Below are 27,499 nucleotides of genomic sequence, written 5' to 3'. Positions count from 1 at the left end.
AAAGTCACAAGTGAATGGAAGCTGTTCTTATCGTTCTTTAAAACAACCCCCCCCCCCCCAAAAAAAAAAACTTGGCAACTTTAAGACTTGTGGACTTCAACTTGAAGCCCACAAGTCTTAAAGTTGCCAAGTTTGGAGACCTCTGCTTTAAAGCTTTCATTCCAATAAGGAAAGGACAAGATGCTGCAAAATAAATGGTATTCAGTATTAAGTTTTGTGCATAACAAAACTACAGATATTCCTTTTTCCTCCTAAATATCCTCCTCCACGTATGTGTGTGTGTGTGTGTGTGTGTGTGTGTGTGTATGTATATGTATATATATAATTTAATTGCACAGGGTTTTACCATTGTAAGCCACCTTGTGACACAAGGAAATACTGTAGATACTGAGTTTTAACTGAACAAAAATATTTCAGGTAAACCTCACTTAACCACAGTAATTGGCACTGGAATTTCCTTTGGTAAGCAATGGGTCATAAAGCATAATTTCATGCCTGCACAACAGTTGCTATTGTTAAGGTAATCACCACAGGTTGTTAAATGAAAATGTTAGCTGGTCACTGTTTATAGTTCCTCATTGGCTATGCTTGTAGGAAACTGGCAAAGAAGTTGCAAATAGTGATCATGTGTCTGCAGGACACTCCAGTGTTGTAAAGACAAGCCCAGTGTCAGTGCTCGGATTGCAATCCTGTCACTGCGATGGTTAGAACTTTGAGAAGTGGTCATGAGTACTATTCATTCAGTCCCATCATAAGTTTAAATGGTCACTAAAGGAGTGGTTGTTAAACAAGGATCACCTGTCTTAGGATAGCCTTCTCCAAATAAAAGTGCAGGGTCAAAGAAAGTATTCAAATAGGTGACAGATTACAAGCATTGTATGATCATCATACGTAGTTTGATCACTTGCATTTTAAGAGAAAATGAAGGCATTATTAGTAGTGCTTACTCTTAATTAAAGTAACCTCATGTATATTTTCATGTTGTTTGACATTCAGTTGAAGTAGTTAGGAAAAAATGGTTCTATTAAGAATTGACCCAAAGGGGCCTTATCAAGAGGCAACTGGATTTTTTTATTTTTCTTTGAAGACTTCTCATTCACTTTCACTTCTCATTCAAGAAGCTTCTTCAATTCTGACTGGAGTTGACATTTATTTTTAAGAATTGACATTTACTTTCAGTTGGTTAAATAGAGTGTATGACAGGCAAGACAACGGATGTATCAACAATCCCTAGCTCTCTGATGTGTTTGTTGCAACTTCCTGCTTGACTAATGAGAATTTTTGTAGATGAAGTCATAGGTTTTTTTCTTTTTTCTTTGCTCACATTCGCTATTTTATTCAATGGGAAAATATTTATTAATCAGGACACCGTCCAATGAATTGGGTGATTTTATTATGGAATTCCATAATTTTAGAACTCTGCTTGGACTTCTCTAAGCTGGTGAATCTCACAAGTTCAAGATAATGTGCAATAAATAAACTTATAGGAAGATGCATCCCAGTCATATAAATATCTCTACAAAAAATGTTTAACTATACAACACTTAAGATACAAGAAGAAGAAAAAATCCTAGAGAAGGAGACAGTCCTTGCAATGATTGTTCAGTTAGTTAAAGCTGGATATCTCAACTGAGTAGCCATTATACAATCTCATACTTTATTTTACCAGGATGGGGATGGGACTGTGGTATAGGTAATCCTTGACTTATGACCATAATTTAGACCAGATTTTTTGTTATTAAGCAAGGCAGTTAAAATAAGTTGAACCTGATTTTATGACCTTTTTGCCATGATTGTTAAGTAAATCACTGCAGTTAAGTGAATCAGGCAGTTGTTAGGCAAATCTGAATTTTCCCCACTGACTTTGCTTGTTGGAACCCAGCTGGAAATGTCGTAAATAGTGACCACATGACCCTGGAATATTTCAACTGTTGTGAATACATGCCAGTTGCCTAGCACCTGAATTCTGATTATGTGACAATGGGCATGCTGCAGCAGTTATATGTGCAAGGACTGGTCACAAATCACATTTTTCAATGCTGTTATAACTTCAAATGGTCGCTGAATGAATGATTGTAACTTGAGTGCTACCTTTACACCGAAGGAAACTGGTAAATAATGAAGAAAAGTCCAGTTTTGACAACCCTCATTATTTTTAGAGCATTGCAGTGAAGAAAATAGAGTTCCTGAGATAAAGTTAAAAACTCCCTATTGATTCTGTTTCAGACATGTGTAAAAATGGAGTTGAGTAAATATGTATTTTTCTTCCCCCCAAAAAACAGTGGGTACTATCACAGAAATGGGTCTTCTTCTGGATCCTGATAGTCAGAGTTCTTTAATCGACAGGATCTGAAGAAGGCCCTCTCTGCCAGCATGAGTAGGATGGGCTTGTCCTGGCAGGACAAGTGGTTCATCAGGTAGCCTGGCCCGATGCCATCATGGGCTTTAAGAGTCATAACCAACATCTTGAACTGCACTTGGAAGGGCACTGGTAGCCAGTGAAGTTTGCAGAGCAGAAGTATAATACAGGCCATTCTAGGGCCCCAAAGACTGCTCTTGTTCCTGCCCTTTGCACTAGCTGAAGCATCCAAATGGACTTCAAGTGTAGCCCCATGTACTTGTAGATTGCATTGCAATAGTCCAGGAGAGATGTGACCAGGGCTTGAGTAACTGAGCCCATGAAGTCATGTTCCAGGTGTACAATAGGAGCCATGGAAAAGCTCTCCTGATCATGCCTGCCACCTGCTCTTTGAGTAAGATAATGTGAGTCAGGAGAACCTGTAGGTTGCAAACTGGGTTTGAACAGGGTAGTGCAACCCCATCCAGAACTAAAAATGAGAAACATTCGGATTCTGAGGTTCCATGCACCCAAAGCCAATCAGTCTAAATCTGTTGTCTCTCATCTACATCCCTACAACCTCCAGGCATCATGAGAGGACAGAGACAGCAGCATGTGGCAGGGAGTCAAGTGCCTTCATTTAATTAATCCAAGCTATGTTCAAGTTGGTCTTCCTTCTTTTGCAGTATTCCAAAATCATCTTGTCAATTAGGAGCTGATATTTTGTTCTTCTGCTGTTGAGCAATTTCCTTTCTGTTCAAGTGTAGAAAGAGCTTGTTTTCAACTGGATGCTGTTGGACTGCAGCAATTACCACCCCAGTTATTATTATTGTGGTTCATATCACAGTCAGCCAAATGTTTAAATTAAATTTGGCATTTTTATTGAGTTATTCTTGTTAATATTACTGTTTGCAAATTAATCTGGAGCAGATATGAACAGCAGGGTAGAAAGCTGAAACTAACAAACATCATTCTCATCCAATACCAACTCTTTAGCAATATTCTATGTACATAAGCTTGGATAGTATTTTTGGTACATACATGCATACATACATACATACATACACACACAGTTGGACTTCTCTCTCTCTCTCTCTCTCTCCCTCCCTCCTCCCCCACACACATACACCCCAAAATTGGAGGCTTATCCCTGGTTACTTAGAAAAATGGTGATGGCATGCCGCCATTGTTGGCTGAATCTAGGCGATAATTCCATGGCCATATTTCACTTCCAGGACTAAGTTCCAGCCCTGGGCATTGCTATGTTTCTAGCTGTTTATTAGACATATGCATCACTCAACACTTGGCATTTGTTTGAAAGTTATTTTTAAAATGACAGTTTTCCTGATCACGTCTGGCATGTGAGGCCTAATCTTAGGGTAAAACCATCTGTGCAGTTATTTGCTAATACTTCATCACAGAAAATTGTAAGTAAGAGCAGTTTGCATCATAACTTTAGGCCAAATATCCACCATGCTTTACTGTAGCAAACTGTATTCCACAAACATTTTCTATTTACTTAGTACTTTGCATTTTTATTGTATGACAAAAATGGTAAATTTACACAGCGTTGAAAGTAAGCCCTTCCAGACTTACTACTACAGGATAGTAGTAAAATGGTGAATTTAAAGAAAATGCTAATATTAAAATGCTAGTATTCAGAAATTAACATAAACATAATTTTATTTGTCTACTTATTTATTCTAAATTTATGTATATAATGTATATGGCTGCCAGTCTCACAGAAATGACTCTGGGTGGCATTGAATTAAAAACTCAACATTTAAAAACTATAGTCTGTGATGCCCAATATAAATGATACATTCCAATCCCAAAATCCTATTCTTAGCCGAGTTGTCCAAACTTCTAAGGAAACCTAGGAGCCTTATAAAAAGCTAATAGGTTCCAAATGACCCAGTTCCCTAGGAGGAGGATATTCCAGAGTACTGGCTCTGCCAAGATAAGGGGAAAAGCCTTGGTCCAACAAGAAGACATTGTTTAATGTGGCGTTTTTCTTAAAAAACAAAACAAAACAAAAAAACCTGATCAACTTTAAAATGTATGGACCTCAACTCCCAGAATTCCCATAAATTCTGGCTGGGGAATTCTGGGAATTGAAGTCCATACATCTTGAAGTTGCTCAGGTTGAGAAATAGAAGGGATGTGAAACATGACCTAGACCTAGGAGTAATGGGATTTTTTATGACTATGTTGCCTTTAATTGCATGACTACATAGTACCAGAAGAGCCTTTTCTTAATATAGATTACAGAAAATATTTTACTATTTCAAACAATAAAGTAATCACGTTCAGTTAATGCATTTGCCAAATTCTGCAACAAACAATATTATTATCAGTGAACAATAGAACCACCACAGTGGTCTTTTGCCTCTAACCTGTCTCAACATTTCTGTTTTAACATTTTCAGACCTTGTGTGGTTTTATTAAAATCAAATTGTCAGGTTCCTGAAAAGTTAAGGAAGCTGGACTGAGACTATTTGGCTATGTTTATTCTTTGAGCACTAGGAATGTCAGTGAACCAGTGTAGCCAACCAAATGGAGGCTATGAGCACATTATCCTTTGAACAAATGCACAGCAGTATTAGCCATGATAACTGAGCCTTTATCGCTACAGGCAATATCACTTGATCAGATGTGAGAATGAATGGCATGGGAGATTTGGCAGGCCCTGTTATACCTTCCTGATAAGCTGTCCAGATTTATGTGTTGTGTCATTGCTAGAGGCATAACGTTGAACTAGATGAACCATCTGACATAATCTTCAGGATGTTTTTATGGTTGTAAAATATTTTTCATGCCTGTATATTACATTACATTTTTGTAATAACCTTTGAGAAATTTAGTCATAGAACACATGGGTGACTGTGGGGAACAAAGGGAGGGTAAATGTGTGTAATGACACAATCATGCAAATGCTGCACCTCTGAATTTGCATCAGATGTGAGACTAACCTTCTGGGAAAGCTTGCCTCTTTGCACAGCCTTAGCCCCAGCCATAGCATCAGTCCATCTTAGGGAAAGTGGATGGTAGATGTTTTTTCTCCATTAACACAGAATCCACCAGTCAATACACCTTAAACAAGGCAGAGTAGAGACCAGCTACTAAGAATGAGCAATTTATGCTGGCATACTTTAGTGAGAATAGAGAGGAGAGCTATATGGTAGCAAAGAGGTTCTGCCTCCTCAGAATGATGAGGAAAGAAAAGAAGAAACAAAACCAACCATCCTTTAAGGAAGAACATGTGTGGGCAGTGAACCAACTGCCAAACCAAAAGGCCCCAGGTGTTGATATTATCCCTGCAAAATTGCTGAGGCCTATGCCACCCATAACCATTATAGGCTTCTGACAGAAAATAAGAGAAACTAACACAGGATTGGAAATGATCAGTGTTCATTCCATTGCCAAAAAGGCTACTGCAGGGATTGCTCCAAGTATTGTACAATTGCCTTCATCCCTCATGTTAGCATGATTTTCCTTAATATTATACAACAACAATTGTCACTGTCCATTGAAAGGGAAGTACCAGGGGTGGGATACAGACAGTTCGTGCCAGTTTAGGCGAACCAGATGTTAAATTTACATCTGGTTTGCAGACCTGGTTGTTGAACTGACCGGCTGGCCCCACCCACCCCACCCCGCCCCTCCCCTCCCAGGTGTCTCCACACAGTCCATTTTGGATGCAGGTAAGTGCAGGGTCCGCACGGAGGCTCTGGGAGGGTGAAAAATGGCCCTCCTGGAAGTTCCAGAAGTCTGGAAACGGATCTGTTTCCGGCTCCCAGAGGGCCTCCGGAGCCTGGGGGAGGCTGTTTTCGTCCTCCCAGAGGCCCAAGGGAAGCCTCCGGACTCTGGGGAAGGTGAAAAGCAGCCCTTCCGGAAGTTCCACCATGGCCACGCCCACCCAGCAACCAGGCAGAGAACCAGTTGTTGGGATTTTTGAATACCACTCCTGGGAAGCAGCAGATGTTCAAGATGACTGCAGATGGGGTAATGGCCCTTGTGATCATACTGTAAATGTGTGTTGGATCATGGAAAGATTTGAAGAATATCAAAAGTATTTCTACATCTGCTGTATTGACTAAAAGAAAGCCTTTGGTTATCATGATTGATTGACAATGACCAAGCTCTCGAGAACCCTAGAAGTCCTAGGGGTGACAGCACATCTAGACAATTTGATGCAGTTGCTGTACACAGACCAGGAAGCCACTGTGAGAACACTATATGGAGACACTGATTGGTTCAAGATAGAGAAAGAAGTGTGACAAGGTTGCATTATTTCACTTTTCTTATTCAACCTGTATTCGGAAATAATAATGAGAAAGCTAGAACCCGAAGCATCAAAAATTGGAGAAAAGATTTGGGGAAGAAACACAAACAGTCTTTGACTTGCCGATGACACAACTCTCCTTTCAGAAACAAAAAAAGGTCTGAAACATCTGGTTAAAAGGATTAAAGAAGGAAGTGGGAATTTGGCTTCTTACTGAACATCAAAAAGACCAAGCTTTCATGACCATTGTGAAGAATGGAAATATTAAAATAACAATTTATGGTGAAGAGACTGACTGCATGCAAAGAATTTGCCTTTGTGGGATCATAGATTGATCAAAGCAGTGAATGCAATCTAGAATTAAAGTATTGAATTGTACTGGGTCATAGAACAATGATGAACATGAATCGAGTGCAGAAAAGCTAAATCATCAGCCTGGCAGCTAAAGCAGTTATGCTTGGAATGGTCAATCGTAGAAAAAAACTACCAACAAACTAAGGTGACTGGATATAATCAAAGCCGACACTAGCCAGAACATAAAACAATTTAAAGAGGCTGTACAGGTAGGAAAATAAGGGACTAATTCCTCCCCCCTTTGTATGTTTCATCCCATTTTAATTACTTTTTTTACACTGTAGACATTTTTTACATTTATGATTAAAGCAACAGTGGGAATGAAGGCTGCAATATATTTTTGATTAATCAGGTAAAGTATTAACATACTGCAATATGTTATAGAGTTTCTTATTAAATGTATAGAAAAGGCATTCCTTTTATTTTCCTTGTTTCTCTAACTGTGTATCTGACATGGTTCTTCATTAATCCAGTTGGGTGGCAGATGTGAATTTGTTTCACATGAAATGGTTTCTTATTTTTTTCACTAAAACATAAAATTTAAATTGGTTTCAAAACATATTCTTCAATAGGTATATGCCACCGATAACATTGTGCATAGGAAAAAAAACCCAAAAAGCCTCCTTCGAGCCGGAATCGAACCAGCGACCTAAGGATAACCTCTTCCAATTCATCTACAGTCCTCCGCTCTACCAGCTGAGCTATCGAAGGAACAAAAAACCTGTTTCGAAAGAGATATATAAGCTGCCAAAATAGAGCGGACTTTGTGTTAACTATTTCTACATCATTGTAACCGCATTTGCAGAAAATAAATAAAGCACAGAAACATTCCGGAATCAATTTTTACAGCAACCGGTGTAATCTGATATATGTAAGAAGCTCAAATCAAATCTAAAAGCTCACTGAACCAATACATTTTTATTATTTTAGATTTTTACAAGAAGCAATTTCTCACGGAGGGCCAGTGGCGCAATGGATAACGCGTCTGACTACGGATCAGAAGATTGTAGGTTCGACTCCTGCCTGGCTCGGAAGATTTATTTTGCATTTATTTTGACGAAAGCCCTTTAATGTTAATGTTAACATTAAACAATATCAATGAAATATTTTTTTTTCCAAATCTGGTAAGGCAAATCTCGAATCTAGTTCAGAACAAACGTAACAGATCATTAGTAACACAGTGCACTGGGTTTAGATTTTTTTCTTCCTAGGAGTCGACTCCTGAATTACTTTAAAATATTTTACATGTACAAACGGCATATCTCAAATCAGACTGTTTTCTATTGCAATCGCATAAAATAAATTAAATAACTTATAATTTTCTGTTTTCTGTTTAGAGACTTTAGCTGTTAATTATTTTGAAAGGATCCTAAAACAGATAAAGAAACATAGGATGTGCAAGCCGGCCATTTCGCTTTGAGCTCCTACAAACTCTTCGATACTAGCGCATTTATCTCCTTTAAAAATAGATATTAAAAATACGCTTCGCATTTTTGTCTCTTTTTCTTATGAACCCCATAGACCGGGGCCCTAGTTGTCTCCTGACACGCTCTCCCATTTTGGAGTTGCAGAAACACTAAGCCATGATTTCACCAAAGAAGCCAGCGCATTTTCGAAGCACGCAATCTTCAGCGCCATCTTGCGATCTCACCGGTTCTTTCAATTTAACTCTCTTTACACTCTTTACGCTCTTTACACTCAGTAACAAAAAACGTCTCACTGTATCCCTTCGATAGCTCAGCTGGTAGAGCGGAGGACTGTAGAGTTATTCATACTGAAATCCTTAGGTCGCTGGTTCGATTCCGGCTCGAAGGAGGTTTTTTTTTTTAATTCTCTTCCATAATTTTTTCTTTGTCACTGTTTCTTGAAATTGCCATTCATGCTTTGAGGAAACAAAAATTTATGACCTTGTTTGGGATTTGCTAACGATTTCGGTAAGAAACACAAAGGCGTTAGGAATAATAAGTCACTTTTGCTGCCATTACTTAATAAAACTAAGTTTACTGTCAAACGGATTTCATTTGAGAAGGAGCTTCTCGGGAAAACAGCGAATTGCTAAATTTATAGTAGTAGCACAGTGCGCTATTACGCGGAACTCACAAACTTGTGTGTGTGTGTATATGTGTGAATTAAAGCCCAGCTGAAATAATAAACAAACCGAGAATCCTTATTGGCATAAAGTAGTTTTAGATTTATTTCTTCTTTCTATCCCTTTCTCTGCTGGCTACTGTTCTTGCATGATTCTTCATATTTCTTTGGGGTGACGGCGATAATCTGTTGTAGCAGCTCCTACATACGTGCCATGCAGAAGAGTTCATTGCTGTGGCACCTATCTCTTCTCAAGCCAGTGCAATTTAATACTGTGTTCTTCTAACAAAGCAAACAAAAAATCCATGGTGGGAAAAGATAGCTTATGTTGGAGCATTTTTGTTACTTTAGGAATTGAAGGAAAATGCAATGTTTAGATAAGGAGCATTTTGCTAAGCATCTAACTAATATTATGATCGCCTGTACTTTGGTAGCTCATGTCCATGCATCAGTTGTGCGGACCGCAGGCAAGCCTGAGGAAGATACACGTGTGTGCTTCCACATCCACGCCCACAGAGTCGAGGGCTAGGAAGGGAGAGGAAGAGGAACAGAAATCCGGAGAGGGGAAAAAAAAACCATTCATGAGAAATAGGTAATGAATATACATTTAAACCAAAATATCAGACAAAAGAGCTGTGTTTTCATTTTAAAAGAACGAAAAGGGAGATACTGAAAGGAAGAAGAACGGATAGAGCGGAAAAAGAGTGCTCCGTTAGGCAGAGAAAATGAGGAAAGGAGAAAACCTGATCTAACACCTGCATAGGAGAGTCTGGGCAATTGCACCACGCAAGGATAGAAACCACATAAAAGGCAACAATGAGAGGAGGAGTGGGGAGAGGATCACAAACATTGAAATGGGGGCTAGACTTTAGAAAGACTGAACAAACAAAGATTTAGCAGAATCAGAAATTAATGTGATAAATGGGAAATTATTAAATACATGTGGAGTTAATTGTATTTAATATTTCAATCATTTCAAATTAAATTATTTTCTGTTTTTATCCTGGATATATGGCTTCTTAGGAGAATAGTCTTCCAGGTGCCACTGCAAAGCCAAATAACCCCTTTTAAAAAGACACAGTAGTAGTAGAAGAAAATGATACTGTTCTGAAATTAGAAAAACAATATTTTTTTCATGAAAAAGGTGGATATTTAGCTTTTATATGGACTTTTTATTCAAGTAATATATTGGTCAGCACAAAGTGAAATGCAGTATACAAAGTACATTTTGAATTGACTACCAACAATATCTACACATGTAATTAACATAATACTGTACATTTTTCATTTTACAGGATTTGTTTTATATTCCTTGTCCTACTAGCCATGTAACGAAAAGCAAATGCTGTGTTGTCAAATGGCTAATGAATATTGTATGACTTTAGATTATCTAAAATGGAATACATTTGTTCTTGTACAGATTGTACATCTATATGTTAATTTAGACATCACTAGACTAGTCTTTGATATCCTGACTTATTTCCTGCTATATTTTTCTGTCATTCTTTCAAAATATTAACTTTCTAGCTTAATTATGTCCATGATTGTTTGGATGTAAAATCCAAGAAATGCATTAAGATTTTATTTCTCAGTAAATATGCATCCCACAGGACAACAGCCATGATTGGATTTGCATTCATCAACTGGAAAACTTGTTCTTTTCCATAAGCACAACTCAGTTCATATCTCATGCTGTACAACATAGTCTTTACTACAAAACTGAGCTCTGCTTGAAATCTTTCAATTAAACCATTCTCAAAACTGTTTCTGTGTATACACAACCTAAGTTTTATAAAATGAGGTTGTCTGAATTCACTTTCCATGGAGTAGGATGTTTAAAGTTGGTCTTACTATTTCTGTACAAATTCATATTGTTAAAAGTTTGCTTCACTGTCCTTCTTATAAAAAAAAAAGATATAGCATTCCAAAGACTGGGGACAGATTTCCAGCCATTATTAATCTCTCCTTGATTAAACAAGAGCATAACGATAATAATTGATATGCAGAAGTTAAATCCAAAATGCATGCACAAAATATTGTTTTAAAGTTCAAATCTACCTACATTTATCTGAAAATATATATAATTTAACCTTTAAATATAATTCTAAGAGTTAGATTTCAAGTTGGAATCAGAAACACAGATATGGTGTACAGTTCTATTGGTTTTCGGTTATTATACCTGGTAAGTTAATAAGTTAAAAACTATTGCAGTGTAGATTTCTGGTTGTAGTGTATTTTGCAAGGAAACTTGAAAATGTCAAATCGAAATCTGATGTATTAATGAATCACATATTCATTGAACAAAAATAAAGTCATGGGCTTTTCAGTTGCTGAAGAGGGGTACGGTAACTTTTCAATTATTTATACCTACAACATATCCAAATGCAAATTGATTTATTCCCTAACTCTGAGTTTTCTGCATTCCTGAGAGTAGCAGAACTGTGCAATAATTCTCCGTGGACAAAACAAACCTATTAACATTATATGTTGTTTTATACATGTATTCTCTGGGGGAAACAATCTACTGAAGGAATAGTAAAAGGAGTATTGCTTTTAAGAAAAATTATATAGGTGAAGAAGCACACTAAGATCAAAATAATTGTAACACTGCAGAGAAAAGTAAGGATGTCAGTCATTTTATACACTTCTAGGACTTCCGAAGAAACACTACTATAACAACTTTAATGGTTTTAAATTCACTAGAGACCGCATGCAAGTATCCAGAATATTAGGGACTTTCTTATATACTATGAGAACAGCATGTTGTGTCTCATCTGTTTCTAGAAATATTGGAAGTGCATGTATTTTAAAAATAGTTGGTTCCTACTATGCTTGTAGCATTCATGCATGTGACAACACAGTTTTGGAAACAATATTATGGTGGAGCATCTTCTCAGAATTAGGGCTCAAGTCAATTTGATGGTACATGGCATGCAGAGTGTCCTAATGTCTTTCATGTTCTAATGATACTTTACAATCCAAAGCTTGTCATTCATATTCCTTCAAATTCTAAGAGCTGCTGATTTATTATTCTGTGCGATAGCTGCGATGACTGTCACCAATAAGCTGGGTTTTCTCAGTTGCATTTGTTGGCTGAAGCAGAACTGGAGCTTCCCCATCTAAAACAGCAAGAATCAGGAATTGAATACTTGAGAGTCTTCCATTCTTTTAACAATTATAGGTAGTAAGAAATTACTTCATATTTGGCAATACACAATTATTCCTACATAAGATGCAACTACTGCCTTCCATATCAGTGATGAAATGAATTTTTTTTTACTACTGGTTCTGTGGGTGTGGCTTGGTGGGCACGGCATAGCTTGGTGGGCACGGCAGGGGAAGATTACTGCAAAATCCCATTCCCTCTCCACCCCACTAACCTGGTTTCCAGCTCCGTTCTCCTGTGCAGAGCAACAAAAGAAGACCCAGCCAATCAGATGGGACTCAGGAGGCAGAGAATAGATGGGGCCAGTCAGAGGTGGTATTTGCTGGTTCTCCGAACTACGCAAAATTTCCGCTACCGGTTCTCCAGAACTGGTCAGAACCTGCTGAATACCACCTCTGTTCCAAATATATTGGACTATACCCCCCTTTATCTTCAGCTACCATATTTATCCATGTGTTTTTTTAACACATTTGGGGAGGGTACCAAGTTGGAGAAGATCACTCTTTATCCAGTTTCCCCTTAAATCAGCTATGTTTAATTCTTACTAAAAAGATCCAAGCAGATGCTTACATTCTCTGTTCAGTTGACAAGTGCTTTAACTACATATTATTGTGAAAATGTATCTAGTTTTAAGAAATGAAAAGCTTCAGAGCTAGAATTCTTATTTTTATTTTCTTATTTCTTGTCCATTTCCAAGATAGACTTCTCTTTAATTCCTTCCACTTTCTTTGTTCCTACCCAACTCAATTAGCACATTCCGATCCTCTTTCAAAATCCAATGCTCTACAGTACAGGAAAATCCTTCAGCCTACTAAATATCATTACATAATTGCATTATCTCCAAATTGTCTATATGCTTATTTAGACAGAAGATGAAGTACTGTTATTTAAAATAACAATATAGAACTAGGCAGAATAGGCAAGGTTTGAGAGCACTAAATACAAGGGATTTCACAATTATGGTTTGAATCACCTGTTAAAAAATATACCTATCTAAAAGAAAGCTATTCCTGGGAATTCAGAAGGATTTGAACTTGGACATTTAGTAGTGGAATAGGCATTTATGATGTGCTCCAGTCTAACTAGAACTATTGAATTCCTTTGCCAAACAATAATGGCACAGATTCCCAGTTTTGTGTGAGAAACTGGAAAATTGTAGTTTGACTCACAAAATATGCTTAACACAGTTTAAAAACAGTGATTGATTCCCATGCCATTTTCCCAAATCCTGGCTGTTTCCGTTTTACTTCATTTTCTTACCAACTGTTGCCTTTATCATCCCCAAAATGTTATGCCAGTCTCCTTGAAATCCTATGTTTCTCAGCTCTAGCCTAGGAAGTTTTAGAAATAAAATAAAATTGCCATCTGGGCTTCATTTGTTTTAACTCAAATGCCATGTGAGGCATTTAAAATTCTTTAGAAGTGTATATATGCATAAAACATGGATGCATATTGTCAGTGGACAGTTTGCACATTCAAGAAATAATCCTGTGATAAAGAACAGATTTCCAACTGCCCTGCAAAGAGTTCAATATTTCAATCAAGAATATTGTTTCAACTACCATACATTTGCAATGGATAAAATTCATTTTCTTTCCATTGTTTTTTCAATTGAAATGACACACCTCTCCTCAAAGCATATTGGCTATTATATATTCACAAGGGTTGACAAAACTGATTCTCCAGAATAAAAATCACCAACGTTTTCACCATGCCTAACTAAATAGCTTGATATTTGAATAGATTTGCTTGTAGGTGTTCCCTCCAGGGTTCCAAGTGTATTAGAATATGTGATAGCGTTCAGGAAGTCCTCGACTTACAATCATTATTTAATGGCTGTTCTAAGTTATAACAGCACTGAAAAAAGTGACTCATGACCGATTTTGTTAAGTATGACTGTTGTAGCATCCCCATGGTCACATATCAAAAATTTGTTTCATATTTATGACGGTTGCAGTGTCCTAGGGTCATGTAATCATAAAATGGGCCGCAACTCACTTAACAACTGTCTTGCTTAACAACAGAAATGTTGGGCTCAATTGTGGTTGTGAGTCAAGAAACCCTGAGGTTCACACTTGATGGAAGCGTTAACAAGAGACTGAACTTTTCTTTTAAAGGGCTTTTTGTGTTTTGCTGATGTTTGTTGGGTTAGGAGATCAGGCACCTGAAATTTTACTCTTTTTAAAAAGAGTAAAAGTGTTTGACATTTTAGTTGTATAATCAATAAAGTTTTTTTAAAAAAATAAATAAAAAGATTCATTTCTGATTTCAGAATCTGTTTATGAATAGGGTTTTTTAAAATGTAGTATTCTATTTATCATGTTTCTCATCTAAATGCTTCCTTCTAAACCTCACATTAGCATTATAAAGGAAACATTATTAATTTATCAATTTTCTACTCTGCTTTATCTTTTGAAATAATCCTGAATCTCCTGTTTCCTTTGCAGTGCAGCTAGTAAAATTAGTATTATAACAATTATTCTGCACATTTAAAAACTGATAGTTACTATACTTTTAACTTTATAAGTAAGAAGGCAGTAAAATGGGACCCAATTATTAAATAGCTGGGAAAATAATGTATGGCACAAGAATAGGAACTGGGGAGACAGCATCCCAAAGTAAAACTGAAATAAGATCCCAATGCAATTCCAGTTGGCACTGCTTCACTTAACACTAAGTTGCTGATCCTAATTTGGTCACTAAACAAGGGCTACCTGTATGACAAACAGTCTCAAACAACATAATACCTAAACCAACACAAGTCTGAGAATTGTTGCCTAGTTAAAACCTCCCACTCATTGCTGTAATGGCTCATTGTCCTGTTTATGCTCAGTTAGTCAGAGAAGGAAAATTTGACAGAGGAAGAAAACTTTTAGTGTGCCTTTGTAGTGGTCAAGTCCTCTCCCTGAGTCTATCGCTAGTGGCTTTCTATTCTTACTTTCATAGCAGAAGGAAATCAAGCATTCAATTTCTATCATTTAATGGCTGATTTCTCTGCGTGAGAAGCTGGTCAGATTATTATTATTTAATTATTTCATATATTTATTACTGCTAAAAGTTGGGCAGAGGCTTTGCATATATTATACCCACACACTCATACAGGTCATGGTGCCTGCCCCCCCCCCCCCAATAAATTTGTGTCCAACTTAGTCTTATTTAAATGAACATTTAACACCTGGCTCTGAATCAGAGAAGTGGGTAGATAGATGGCTGTGTGATATTAAATGAATGTTGATTTTTTTCCCCCATACTTTCTCTTGATGACATAATTCTTTGTTTTTACTGTTTTTTTAATTATTGCATTTGTGACCTGCAGAGTTGTAGCAGACTTGAGTGGTCTATAAATCTTTTAAACGGACACACACCTAATAGACACACATTCAAACATATACCGTATACATTTATAACCCTTCTTTATTTATAAAATGCATTTATCACCCATCTTGCTATCATATAATTCTGGGTGGCATATGGCTAAAGTTCTTGTGTAAATCAGACTCTTCCTTTCCATTGCTATACTTCTTCACTCTACTTCATTTTACACTGAAAATAATAATATTCTTCTCCTTTTGGTGCTCTATAATACAGTAGTTATAACTTCTACCCTAGAAATTAACTAATCACATAGAAAGAAATCATGATATTAATCAATTACCACCTGCTGAGCTTTTAAAGTGACCTGCACTGTAGTTTGAGAAGAATTCAATTAACACTTCTTTGTATAGGATGTCCTTTCTCAAATTAAGATACCCAAACCTGATCAGTTGGAATAAAGCCCTTGGGTATTATTTTGAGAAAGTAAGAAGGGGTTTTTCCCCCTCTTTTTTCTTTGGTTAAACAGTATCTATGAGTCTACAATAGCAGGTACCCTTTTCCATGTCTGTCTTGATTTGCTCTTCCAGATCTTCAGGAGACATGCAGAACTCTTGCTCTTCTGCCGTGGGCTTGGGCTTGCATTTTCCACAACAGCAATTGAAACAGCAGCACAGGCAGCAACAACAGTAGCACCCAGTCAAAAGACCACAAAGGGTGAACAGGCCCTTAGAGAAGCAGAAAAGAAAAAGAAAGGTATTGAGAGAGAGATCAGAATAGAGAAATAAATACCTTTCTGGCTTGATTTAGGAAAAAAATATGAGTTGACCACAATGGTTTTAAAGGAGTCTTCCAGGGTTGACCAAAGAAGTGTTGATACCCAAGAAACCGTATGGGCACTAATGTGCCCTGTTGCTGAAAGAAAGTCAATGGCTTTGACATCAGTGACTTGCTTGTCCTTGCTTCTGGTGTGTGTGTGTGTGTGTGTGTAAGAGGGTGGGAGTGCTTGATTAAAGGGTCACCCTAACACTTTTTAAAACTAAGTGGAACTTGCAGGTTCAGAGGAAATTGACTTCTGCGTGTTAGTTGCTGTAAAGACAAGGTGAGATACAGTAATTCTATTGCCAATACGGTAGAGGCCATCCGAATCTCAGAGACGTGCTGTTCCATAAGGGAGTAGCTTCTTACAGTCCACCACAAGACACTGCTTTACAGATAGGAACCAGAGCATTCTCAGTCTGCTTGATTTGGTGAGCAGACAAAAACTATTGGAAAGAAGCAACAAATAATTTCACTCCATGCCATGTGGGGTGTTAAAGATGACTATTAGCACTTTGAATTGCCCTTGGAAGCTTATTGGGAGCCAATGCAGCTCATATAGCAGTAACATTATGTGATGTTCCATTCAAGACCCAATACCGTATGTGTCACTGAATTCCAGAATAACTGAAACTTCCAAATGCACTTACAAACTCTTTAATTGGGAGTGACTATGGCACGAGACACTGTGAATAGTCCCTCTCAATCTACAAATGGCTGCAACTGGTGCACAAGATGTAATTGTGCAAAGGTCTTCCCTGTTGAAGCAGGAGCCACACATCCAGGAGGACCTGTGCACAGATTGTGTGAGGAATGTAATCCCACCTACCACTAATGATGGAGACTCACTAGATATGGGGGACTTACAGTTACTTAAGGTTTTGTCAGCATTGAGTTCGAGCTGGCTCTTCTCTATCAATACCTGCATGGCCTAGAGGCATTGGGAAAGTACCTCAATGATATCACTTGGGCAGCCAAGGACAGAGATGTATGCTGAGTACTGATGTACTTAACCCTTTGCTAATGAACGACCTTGGCCAATGGTTTCATGTAAATATTAAACAGGAATAAATCAGTGGCCATTGGCTTGATTCCCCCCCCCCCCCCAATTTTGATTGGAACCAGCATTGTACAAAGAAGAACCACCAACAAATGTGCACCGTTCTCCCTATTGTCTCAGCTGGTCCAAAAGAATATAATGATCAGTTATACTAAAATTGAAAGATCCAGAAGAAACAGGGTGGATATACCATCCCTATTCTGAGACTGCCAGAGGTCACCCATAAGCACAAACACAATCAGTATCAGTATATATTTTGCCCTGAAGTTTAACTGCAGTGGGGCCAAATAATCAGCTGCTCCCAGCTTCTTTGGAGTTGTAAGCCTGCCACCTTCTCAAGAACCTTCTCCCAAAAGGGAAGACTGGAGATTGAACAGAAATTGTCCAGTACTGGCCATGAATTCTCAAGCCATTTCTAACTCAGGATCAAGTGATGAATTCCCCTTCACCCAGCTGCAGAAATAAGCAGCTCAGGCCACAATCGGTATTCTCTCTCCTTAGAACTTCATGTTCAAATTATGAACGAGGAACTTTAATTTTAATTCCCCCATAGCAATTACTGTATTAATCACTGCTTTTGTTTTTACAGATTTCAGATACACACAAAACATACCAGAAACCTGGATGGAGAGAACTAAAAACTCCAACCTTCCTTTATGTGTGGAGTGGGAGTTTGTTATTTCAGGTGTTGTGATGCTTAGGGTGGCAAGGATTAGTTGAACTGCCTTTTCTGCACTCTCCTGCAGGGAGTGATGATTATTCATGTATTTTCTGCCTGTTCTTAGCATCTCAACACCTGCAGAAGCTAAGACAGTTGAGTAATTTTTTTTTTTTTTGGTAGGGCTCAGAAATGAAAACAATGCTTTGTGAAAGTGCTGCCAGTTACACTTAGGAGAGCCATACTATAAAATTAGATCATAGGAATGAAATATAAAAATATATTTTTATAAACTCACCTCTATTCAAAATGGCAAGCCTTGAGTGTCTATGTTCTAGCTAAATTAATAATATTGTCTTATCCAAAGGCTCTTATAACTAGAAATAGCAGTGAGAATAACACATAAGGTGTGAAATCTGGCACTTTTGGGATGCCTGAGGCCTAATTTGTTTGGTCATACTGTGATGGAAATGCTAAAGTATGTGATAGGTATAAATGCCAAATCTTTACAATTACATAACAAACAAGATGAGTAAGATTTTCAGTGTCATCCAGATTGCAAGATCAATTTTTCCTGGGTCAATCCATTATGTTTTGTTCCAGAAAGTCCTCCTCAAATCTTCTACTTCCTTTTTCCAGCCCTTTTACAAGATACTTAAGGTATGCCATAATGATAAATAGTGTTACGTATTATTACTTACGCATACACTACGCCATATATATCCCAAAATAGGGATAGGTTTGTACTTTAATAACTGATTATCTGGTTGTCACACCAAGAAGACTTTTCTCTTTGAAAAATGAGTCATTTTCGTTTAGTCATTTCTGAGAAAAAAGTCAAAATTAACCTGGAGCTTTAGCTTCAGATATAATTAATGTCTTCAGGCAATTAAATGTGTACGCAGCATAATTAATTAGCAAATAAAAGAGACGGATATATCATTTAATAAGCTGCCATGACATCAAAGTTCCTGAGACTAAAACCTTTCCTAGATTAACTGATCTAAAACTCTGCAAAGCTTAAGTGAAAATTCTGTGAAAACTGTAATAAAAAGGCCAAAATAGATGATGATAAACCAATGACTGGGTGTTTCAGTCTCTGGTCTACCAGGGTTTGCAGTTAAATACTTACTTTTGCCCACCAACTAGAAAGCATGAAATATGTATTGACATTTTCTTCACCAAACTGTTCAGCAATGTACAGCCCTAATGATCCATATTGGTCGTATATATTTCTTTTGGACGCATCTGTTAATATTGCATGAGCGTTGTTAATTTCTTTAAATTTTTCTGCAGTCTCTGGGTTATCCGGGTTCTTATCAGGATGATATTTCAGGGCCAGTTTCCTTTGATAGAAAAGAAAAGGGTGAAGGGCAAAAAAAGAGATGAAGATAACATTAGAAACAAGACAATGTCTTTCTTGAGAAGAATGTATAATCCTCCTAATGTTAGATTTAGATCCCTTGTAAATAGAGGGGGGAAATAATAGCTTCATGGTGTTACTTTATACATGAAATAATTGTTCAATATTCTAGCTGACATTTTTTTCTCATTTTTATGTTTTATTTTATTTCTAATGTACTTGTCCAAACTGTCATTTTATTTTTAGTTGGTCTTGATAAAATCACAAGCCCATCCCTTTCTTTTATTCCAAAATTCCATTTGGCATTGTAAAGATATCCCAAGGTTGGAGAAGGAAATGTTTACAATTTTAAAAATATGTTTATAAAACCAAAATTCTGTTCTGAAATTTTATTTCTTATGGAAAACAGCATTGATATAGTTCATCTCTAAACATAATAATTTTGCTTTTTTATTTTGTCTGAATCTAACAATGCATTTTTCAATCATTATAACAGATATTTTGAAGATTCTGTTGCAGACCAAAACAAATTGAAAGCATGGGTGTAACAACTTGTTCCCACAGCCTTTCAGAACTTTCAATGGCACCGAAAATTAGTTATGCAAATAAAGTTTGATGTTAAAATTCGTACAAGTCTCCCTCTTATAAAAATATGGCATTTACACTGCTACTCCACTAGCTCTCTAGTTCGTTTCGGAATGAGGCCATAGATTTTATCCAGAGTTTTTGCCTTAATAACAAACTTGGAGAAACTGCCTATACAAAAAAAGCAAGAGAGATACTAACATGGTAAAAAAAAAGAATAGTAAGTTTTATCTTGTTAAAAAAAATTGTTAAATAACAAATTTCAGACCAACACAGTAGAGAAATACACATACACAAACACACATACAAAAACATCTAGTCTCAGTTCCCTGACTGGATTTATTTGAATGAATTATATTTCAAATTATGAAGGGTTGTTTTTTTTGTGGCGGAGGGGGGGAATCACATAATGTACAAAGTCAAACAAATGGCATTATATCCTAGCATCACATGTGAGGCCAGCTATAGTGGGGGCACCATAATTAACTACTATTACATGATAGCATTGTATAAATAAATCCATAAAAACTGTGCTTAAAATCCATAAAAACCATGTTCAGAGTTTCATATTATGTTAAATAGAAATTAGATATCCAGAAGTTTGGAAATAAAGTTAATGTATTAAATCAGATACATTTGGAAAAGCATCAGATTTGTTGTATCTGTATATTATCAAAATATGGACACGTGTAAAAAATAAAGCATTCTTGGAAAATCAGCAGGAATTGAAAGAATTCTTCACATACAAATAGTTTTAAAATGTATTTTAAGATCCAGATTGGATCTTGCAGTTTTAAAATGTATTGTAATAATGCTTGCATTTTTAATGTTATAACTGAATGTGGCTAATTGTTCTGAAGGAATGCTATTTCAAATACTTCTGACTATCTGTGTATTCAAAACTTGAGTAGGGAAATGTTAACATGTTAAATGAATCTAATTGTGTTATTTTTGTGAGTTTTAATTTTTATATGAACGACATTACAAATATTTTGAATACGATATTATCAAATAAAAGAATGGAAATGGAAATGGGCTGGTCACATAGCAAGAAGTACTGATGGCAGGTGGACTAAGGCAGTCATAGAATGGATCCTACTTGATAAAAAGTGTCCACAAAAGAGACCTAAAACAAGATTGATAACATCAGCAAGTATTGTGGGCCCAATTGGCAAAAGAAAGCTCAGGACCATATTGGTTGGAAACATGCAGAAGAGGCCTTCATCCTGCAGTGGATAGATAATGGCTAAAACGATGATGGTGATGATGATCATGATCAATATACCCACAGTTAACAAAGGCGACCAAGATAGGCAGTTTAATTATTGACATTGTTGCTCAGAAGACTTAACTATGCTTGCGTGTTCACTTGTAAACTAGATATTACTTCGTTACTTTTTTAAAAAAAATCACACAGCACTGATCTTGATAGAGTGCTTAACAGAACCTGGAACTCATAGGAGGCAGCAGAAAAGTTAAGGGATGAAACAAAGGCTATAGAAGAGTTTGATTTGAGGGGGAGGAGGGATGAAAAAAGCACTCAGTAACTGCAGTAGGTATTAGTTATCTAGAAAAATCAGTCTGGGAAGTTTTTGAAATCAGTGACAACACTACTTCACTAGTCCATTTCTGAATGGATATAATTGTTCTTATTGGGCTCCTTCCAAATTGTTAAATAGATCAGGAATGGAAAGCCCTACAGCAGGGGTGTCAATCATGATGTATCACAACTTTTTCTCCCTTTGCTAAACTGGATGTGGGCATGGCAGTGTGACATGTCCAGCCCTTGGGCCATGAGTTTGACAGCCCTGCCCTAGAGTGTCAAAATCCAGGATTAGAAGAAAGAAGATGGAAGGAGGAGGAAGAAGAGGAGGAGGAGGAGGAGGAGGAGGAGGAGGAGGAGGAGGAGGAGGAAAAGAAGAAGAAAAGAAAAGAAGAAGAAGAAGAAGAAGAAGAAGAAGAAGAAGAAGAAGAAGAAGAAGAAGAGGAGGAGGAGGAGGAGGAGGAGGAGGAGGAGGAGAGGAGAGGAGGAGGAGGAGGATTAGACACAAGGAATTTGTCTAATTTGTCATTAGTTTATGAATCTATAGGTTTCCTGGATCACTTCTTGATTAGTTTCATATAGTGCTGGGCAACCATTAGATAATCCAGGGGTGGGGTGGGGATAGTGTTTCATGGTTTCATGAACAATGAAGGTAAAGCAATAAATCAAAGTGTATGGAATTGTATCTTGTATTCAAAAGGACCAGGATATTCCACTGGAGCAGTGTAGGTAGAAATGGGAGGATTGGATTATTTTTAAAGTTCATATTTTAGATCTACACTTCAGATTGTTCATGTCCCCATCTCAAAATAAAAGGAAACTACATTCTGTAAGAGAGATAGATGGGCTCCAGGGCTCATGAAAAAGAGTATCAGGGTTGGCATGCAGCACTAGGATTGGAAGTTTAGCCAAGTTACTTGTGCTACTGAGGGGAAGTAGGGAATGGAAAAGTCGTTTGTGGGGTACAGGACATTTATACAAATTAGTTGTTTCCTTTTTGCATCCTCTGTGGGTCAATGTGCCTTAGCAGTGTTCTCTAACTCAAAGCAGGTCAAGTCTTAATGGGAAAACATGTTAACTGTTTTGCAGATAAAATGATAACAAAATGAAAAAGAAGCATGTAGTGGCACCATGTTTATGACATTTAAAACATAGATGGTTATGTTCTGGCAAGCACCAAGCTAACTAATAACAATAGGAAATTTGAAGTCAGGTATTCTATGATTATTATACTGCATTGTCAAGTGCTTACTTCAGCAGCAGGTTTTTAGATTCATGAAGCAAATTAACATAAGTTAAAGGATCAATTAAATGAAATCCAAGAGTCTGACTCATCATTTTGTCTTGCAAGTATTTACAGCAATTCCATTAAGTGTGAATCCCTTTGATATTTCCACTTTATTCAGAAGCAGCCTTTGTTTTTACCATAATTGCTAATAAAGATGGATAAAACACCACTGTCAGTTTTGCCATAGATTGTTATGTAAATTATCACTATTCATGTACAGGGCAAAATGAAATTCAGTTCACTTTGCATTCTTCCATGACAACTCTCCCCTTACGGGATTAGAGAAACTTTTTCTTCTCTTCCACATGGAAAAACAACATTGAGCATTCAGATATGGTTACCAGTTTCAAGGATACATCTGATTGGTAGCCAACAAGGAAAACCAGTAGCCATTATTGGAGTCCTAAATTTTCAGAAACTGTTCCAGAAGCAAGAGAACTCTGTTAATTCCCAGCCAAAGCAACAAAAAACCCTGAAGGTGCCATAAGATTTCAATTTTGAACAGGTAAAGTATATGTTGTTTTAATGCAGCAGAGGGTTATAGAGGTTGTATTATTAAGAAATGGCACCAGCTTGTGTTTTATGCCAAGCCTGTGTAGTGACTTGAGGGAATGGATTACTTGCACACAGAATCATGGAAAGTAAGGGTTAGAAGCAACCTGGAGATAATTTCATTTGGTGGAGGAACCCATTGCTACAGTATTCATAACATAATTTATTCTGTCTCTATTTAAACATCTGCATCCTGGAGCAGCCCTATGCATTCCACATTTCCCACCCCCCTTCCTGATCCTTATCGTCTAGCTTGTTTTCCTCAGGACATTTTGCATTTTATCAACGCCCTTCCTAAAATGCAGTACCTGCATCCAGTTTAAAAAAAAACCAAAACATTTAGCCTTAATGTGGTGATATATTTGATGAATCAGACTAAGCCAATAGTCTGGTTGCCACATTGTGTTGCACTGTAAACTACCCAATATCCCACTTCAGTCCATTGAGAGCTGTGAAAAGAAAATATTTTGGTACCATGCTTTTAACAGTGGACCTTGCTTTTGGCTGGTGTCCTGTGATTTTATCTTATATGTACATTACATCTAGTCATTCTGAAGGTGAAGAACTGGTACTCAAGAATTCTTGGGTTTTTTAAATCCTTCCCAGTGCTATCTATTAATTTTTGGTGCAAAATAGTTTTAGGTTCAAACCATTTAAAAGTTTAAATTTCTAAATGATTTGAATCCCATATTCTTGGATTATTACTTAATAAACAAAATATTGTTATCATTAATTTATCTCCTACACATTATAACATTCAAATTGTAAGAAGACTGATGTATTTATTGAGGTAAATATAAATAATTTAAGAAATGTTTAAGGTGAAAATATATTTTAATCATTTGTAGAATTAATGTAAGCTTCACATAATGATGCGTTTATATTATGAATACAATTTCATGTTAACTCTTCAATATTTCTTAATTAGGAATTGTTAAAAATTCATTCTTAGATATATATTTATATAATGCAAATATTAGTTGATGCATTATTTGAATTAAATTTGCACAACTTTAATCTTCGGTCTTATAAAAGTGGCAAATTCAGTGTTTACATTAAGATTTTTCATTTGCAACACTGTTTTCATAACAAAGGCGAGTTATCATAGCATCAATAGCCATTTTGTTTTTGTTTTCATTTGAAACATAACTGATACTATTATAATCCATTGTCCTAAAATGAAATATTTAAGCATGTCCAGCCCTTAAAGCAGTCAATTCACATTCAGCCCTTGAGCTTCAACCCTCAAACACTAGACAAAATAATCTGAGTACCTCTGGAAATGGTTGAGGTAAAAGAAGGTATTGATATGTTTTAGAATAGATATAAACAAATGTGAATGGGTAGGTAAACTTGTGGGTACTTATCAAGTATGTTAGATTTTCATAAATACCTGTAACTTTTCTTGATTTCGTCATGAGATGCCCCTTTTTCAAGACCCAGGAGTTCATAGAGTGCTTCTCCTGATGTAGATAAATTTCTCTGTCTTTGCTCAGCCATCTTATCAATGCATTTTCAAGAACTCTAATGTGAAAAAAGGATATCCAAGAAGAAATGTTTATTATTGGTTAAGGAAACTCTGAAAGGGCTCCATATCTCATATTCTATTTCTTATGCCTCGACTGGTGGAACATAGATGATCAGTGTACAATGTGGCAAGCCACCTGGCTCTTAAGTGTGTGCAGCAATATAGGCAACGGTTTGGTTTTGAACCATTCCATAAACACAGTAGCTCCGCCCAGTTTCTGACTCATTCCGTTGCTATGGCATGAACAGGTTAGCTCTTCCTTTCCATCCATGCGTTGCTGCGAAGTTTGAAAGATATTTCCTAATTTTATCTTTCATCTCATTTATTTTTGACATTTAAGGAATTAATTGCTGAATCCCATTAGTGGTACCAAAGAAGTATGATTGTCTTGATTTTAAGATTGGAAAGTTACTGATTTAGAAGTATAACCTGAGCAATAATCTGAGATATGGCTGCTTGCGTGCTTGCTAATTTACTTATTTATCCCTGCAGTCAGGACAGGCATGTAGCCTATGATTTTATGCTTAAAACTCAAGCCATATATTCTTAGGATATTAGCACTGGATGCCAGAAGCAGCTGATAACAATGTGATCTCACAGGTTTACAACCAGTCCTTTGCAAAGTTGTGCTTGTGTTTCACTTTAGGGAATTGCCCCATTAATTGATTTTAAAGATAAAAGTTGGGCACTGGAAATATCTCCATTACACATACATTCAATGCCTTGCCTTTTCTTTCTTTTATTAGTCAGCGAAAAGCAGAATCATGTTTCAGTTTATAAATTTTTAATGGGTTATGTTACATTAGATATTCAGATTGTAATAAATCAATTTTTGTTGTGATATTCAAACAGTAAAGCCTCATGTCATGCTATCTACTACTGTCTTTTGAAATCAATAAATATTACAACTTATATTCATAATAACTTGAGAAAAGTCTCTCCATTTTAGTGGTAAATATATTGTTTTACATTTAACATTTCTTTTCCCAACAGCATTTTTGAAACAAATATACAAACATAAAATTGCACATGCTTTATTGATACTGATTTTATCCAGAGGAAGTTAATGTCTCAAGAGAAATAACATTGAAAGACATCATTAAGAGAAATGAGTATCAGTTTTTTTCCTATCATAAAGACGAATGGTCATTTCAGGTCTCTTAATTATTAAGTTTCTGGCTTCACTGCGTGCTGTTAATTAAGAATAATGTATCTGCAATATGCTAATTGAGTAACATGGGGGCTAGAGTTGCTATCAATGAAATTAGAGAAAACAGGTTCTGCAACACACAACAGTAAAAATCAGATAGATACTTTTAAAGACAGTATTATTCATTGTACTTTATATAAAACTGCCTATGACAGTTGTATAATTACTGCTTTATTTAACATAGTGTTTCCCTATTTTTTTTGACATAATCTGAGTTTCTGAAACCAATAGATTTTATTCCAAACACAAAAATGATAGAAAATTAAGAATGCAGTCAGAAATTAATTTTATGGTTGAATCAAGTTGGTATAACAATAACAAAAAGATGCATAGGTTATTTTATGCACAATTGCAACATTGTGTACATCTACACAAAAATAAGTCATAGTGAATTTGATAGTTTCTTCTGGCTAAGAATGCATAGAATTACATGGAAAGACAACAATCACGGAAGATAGGTCTACTAAACCTCTGTGGAACTTCTCTCCAGTTAAACTTGCATGGCACTGAATATCACAGCTTCAATCTCACACTGGTTTTATTAGTTTCAAGCAGCCTGCAGTTATTTGTCTAGTTAGAATCCATCCATCTATTAAAACACAGATTGTTAATTATGGGCAATAATGCAGTAAAGCTATATATATATCATTTAATTTGGGGAAGAGATAACTATGTTTAAATTATTTTGATGATAAATTCAGTGGTACTGTATTTATACACATATCCTAATCCATTTTTAAGTTTATGCTGAAGAGAATCAGAGTCCATTGTCATTACTCCCAAGACTACATACAAGGATTCCTAATCTTACATGCAATATCAACTGTAATAAGAATTCTACATTTACTATTCTACATCACATCAAAATAAATGGGAAATAAATAAAATAATCTCATGTACAAAATATTAAGCCTTATTACTAAAACTGGAATAAATAGCATCTTATTTGTATATCTGCGTAGAACGTACCTTGATTTGTGCGTATAGTTCTAAAACAAATGCAAACATTCATAGGCACAGTTAAAATATTTCCAAAATTCCAAACTTACTACATTTTATAAGCATATTACTATTTGTTTCTACTAAATACAAAAGAGGTAAGTTCTAGAAAAAGGGAGAAAACATACCTGCTTCTGAAACAGAAGTCTTGTATATGTACAATATATATATTAATGCCCTGAATTAGCAAGTTACTATAGTGGTCATTTTTAAAATATAAAAGAATCAGTTTTAAACAATAATTAGACAAAAATGAAATGCAAAATGCAATGGAAAGCTAAACACCTCTGTATTTGAAAAGCTTCTACAGAAAGAAGCTGTTTTTCTTCCTTCACCAATGGAGGTTAGTGG

At 36.3% G+C, this 27,499-nt stretch overlaps 1 protein-coding gene and 3 non-coding genes across 4 annotated transcripts; 2 read left to right on the top strand and 2 right to left on the bottom strand.

Annotated features, from left to right (window-relative positions):
• Positions 1 to 7,598: 7,598 nt before the first annotated feature.
• Positions 7,599 to 7,688, bottom strand: TRNAY-GUA (transfer RNA tyrosine (anticodon GUA)). Its single transcript is given in 2 exon segments — positions 7,599 to 7,634; positions 7,652 to 7,688. It is a non-coding gene; the product is annotated as a tRNA-Tyr (tRNA).
• Positions 7,689 to 7,935: 247 nt separating this feature from the next.
• On the top strand, positions 7,936 to 8,008 carry TRNAR-ACG (transfer RNA arginine (anticodon ACG)). The gene has a single exon. It is a non-coding gene; the product is annotated as a tRNA-Arg (tRNA).
• Positions 8,009 to 8,703: 695 nt separating this feature from the next.
• TRNAY-GUA (transfer RNA tyrosine (anticodon GUA)) lies at positions 8,704 to 8,792 on the top strand. The gene is given in 2 exon segments: positions 8,704 to 8,740; positions 8,757 to 8,792. It is a non-coding gene; the product is annotated as a tRNA-Tyr (tRNA).
• A 3,300-nt stretch (positions 8,793 to 12,092) lies between these two features.
• On the bottom strand, positions 12,093 to 24,934 carry DNAJC5B (DnaJ heat shock protein family (Hsp40) member C5 beta). Its single transcript, XM_026689323.2, has 4 exons — positions 24,805 to 24,934; positions 19,213 to 19,426; positions 16,100 to 16,271; positions 12,093 to 12,184 (listed from the first exon to the last, which is right to left on the bottom strand). The coding sequence occupies exons 1-4, from the start codon at positions 24,909 to 24,911 to the stop codon at positions 12,093 to 12,095; spliced, it is 585 nt and encodes a 194-aa protein (XP_026545108.1). The 5' UTR covers positions 24,912 to 24,934.
• Between the last annotated feature and the right edge of the window lie 2,565 nt (positions 24,935 to 27,499).

Source organism: Notechis scutatus, chromosome 3 (genome assembly GCF_049901735.1).
Source record: "Notechis scutatus isolate UNSWTSFEM ecotype Mainland chromosome 3, rNotScu1.2, whole genome shotgun sequence".
Taxonomy (NCBI): Eukaryota; Metazoa; Chordata; class Lepidosauria; order Squamata; family Elapidae; genus Notechis; species Notechis scutatus.
Note: the sequence above shows the minus strand (reverse complement) of the source record. Positions and strands in the feature narration are given on the sequence as shown.

Coding starts and splice junctions, on each gene's coding strand:
- DNAJC5B (XM_026689323.2), bottom strand. CDS start 24,911: ATGGCTGAGCAAAGACAGAGAAATTTATCTACATCAGGAGAAGCACTC. Junction 19,427..24,804: donor GAAATCAAGAAAAGTTACAG/GTATTTATGAAA, acceptor TTTCTATCAAAG/GAAACTGGCCCTGAAATATC. Junction 12,185..16,099: donor CAAGACAGACATGGAAAAGG/GTACCTGCTATT, acceptor TTGCTGTTTTAG/ATGGGGAAGCTCCAGTTCTG.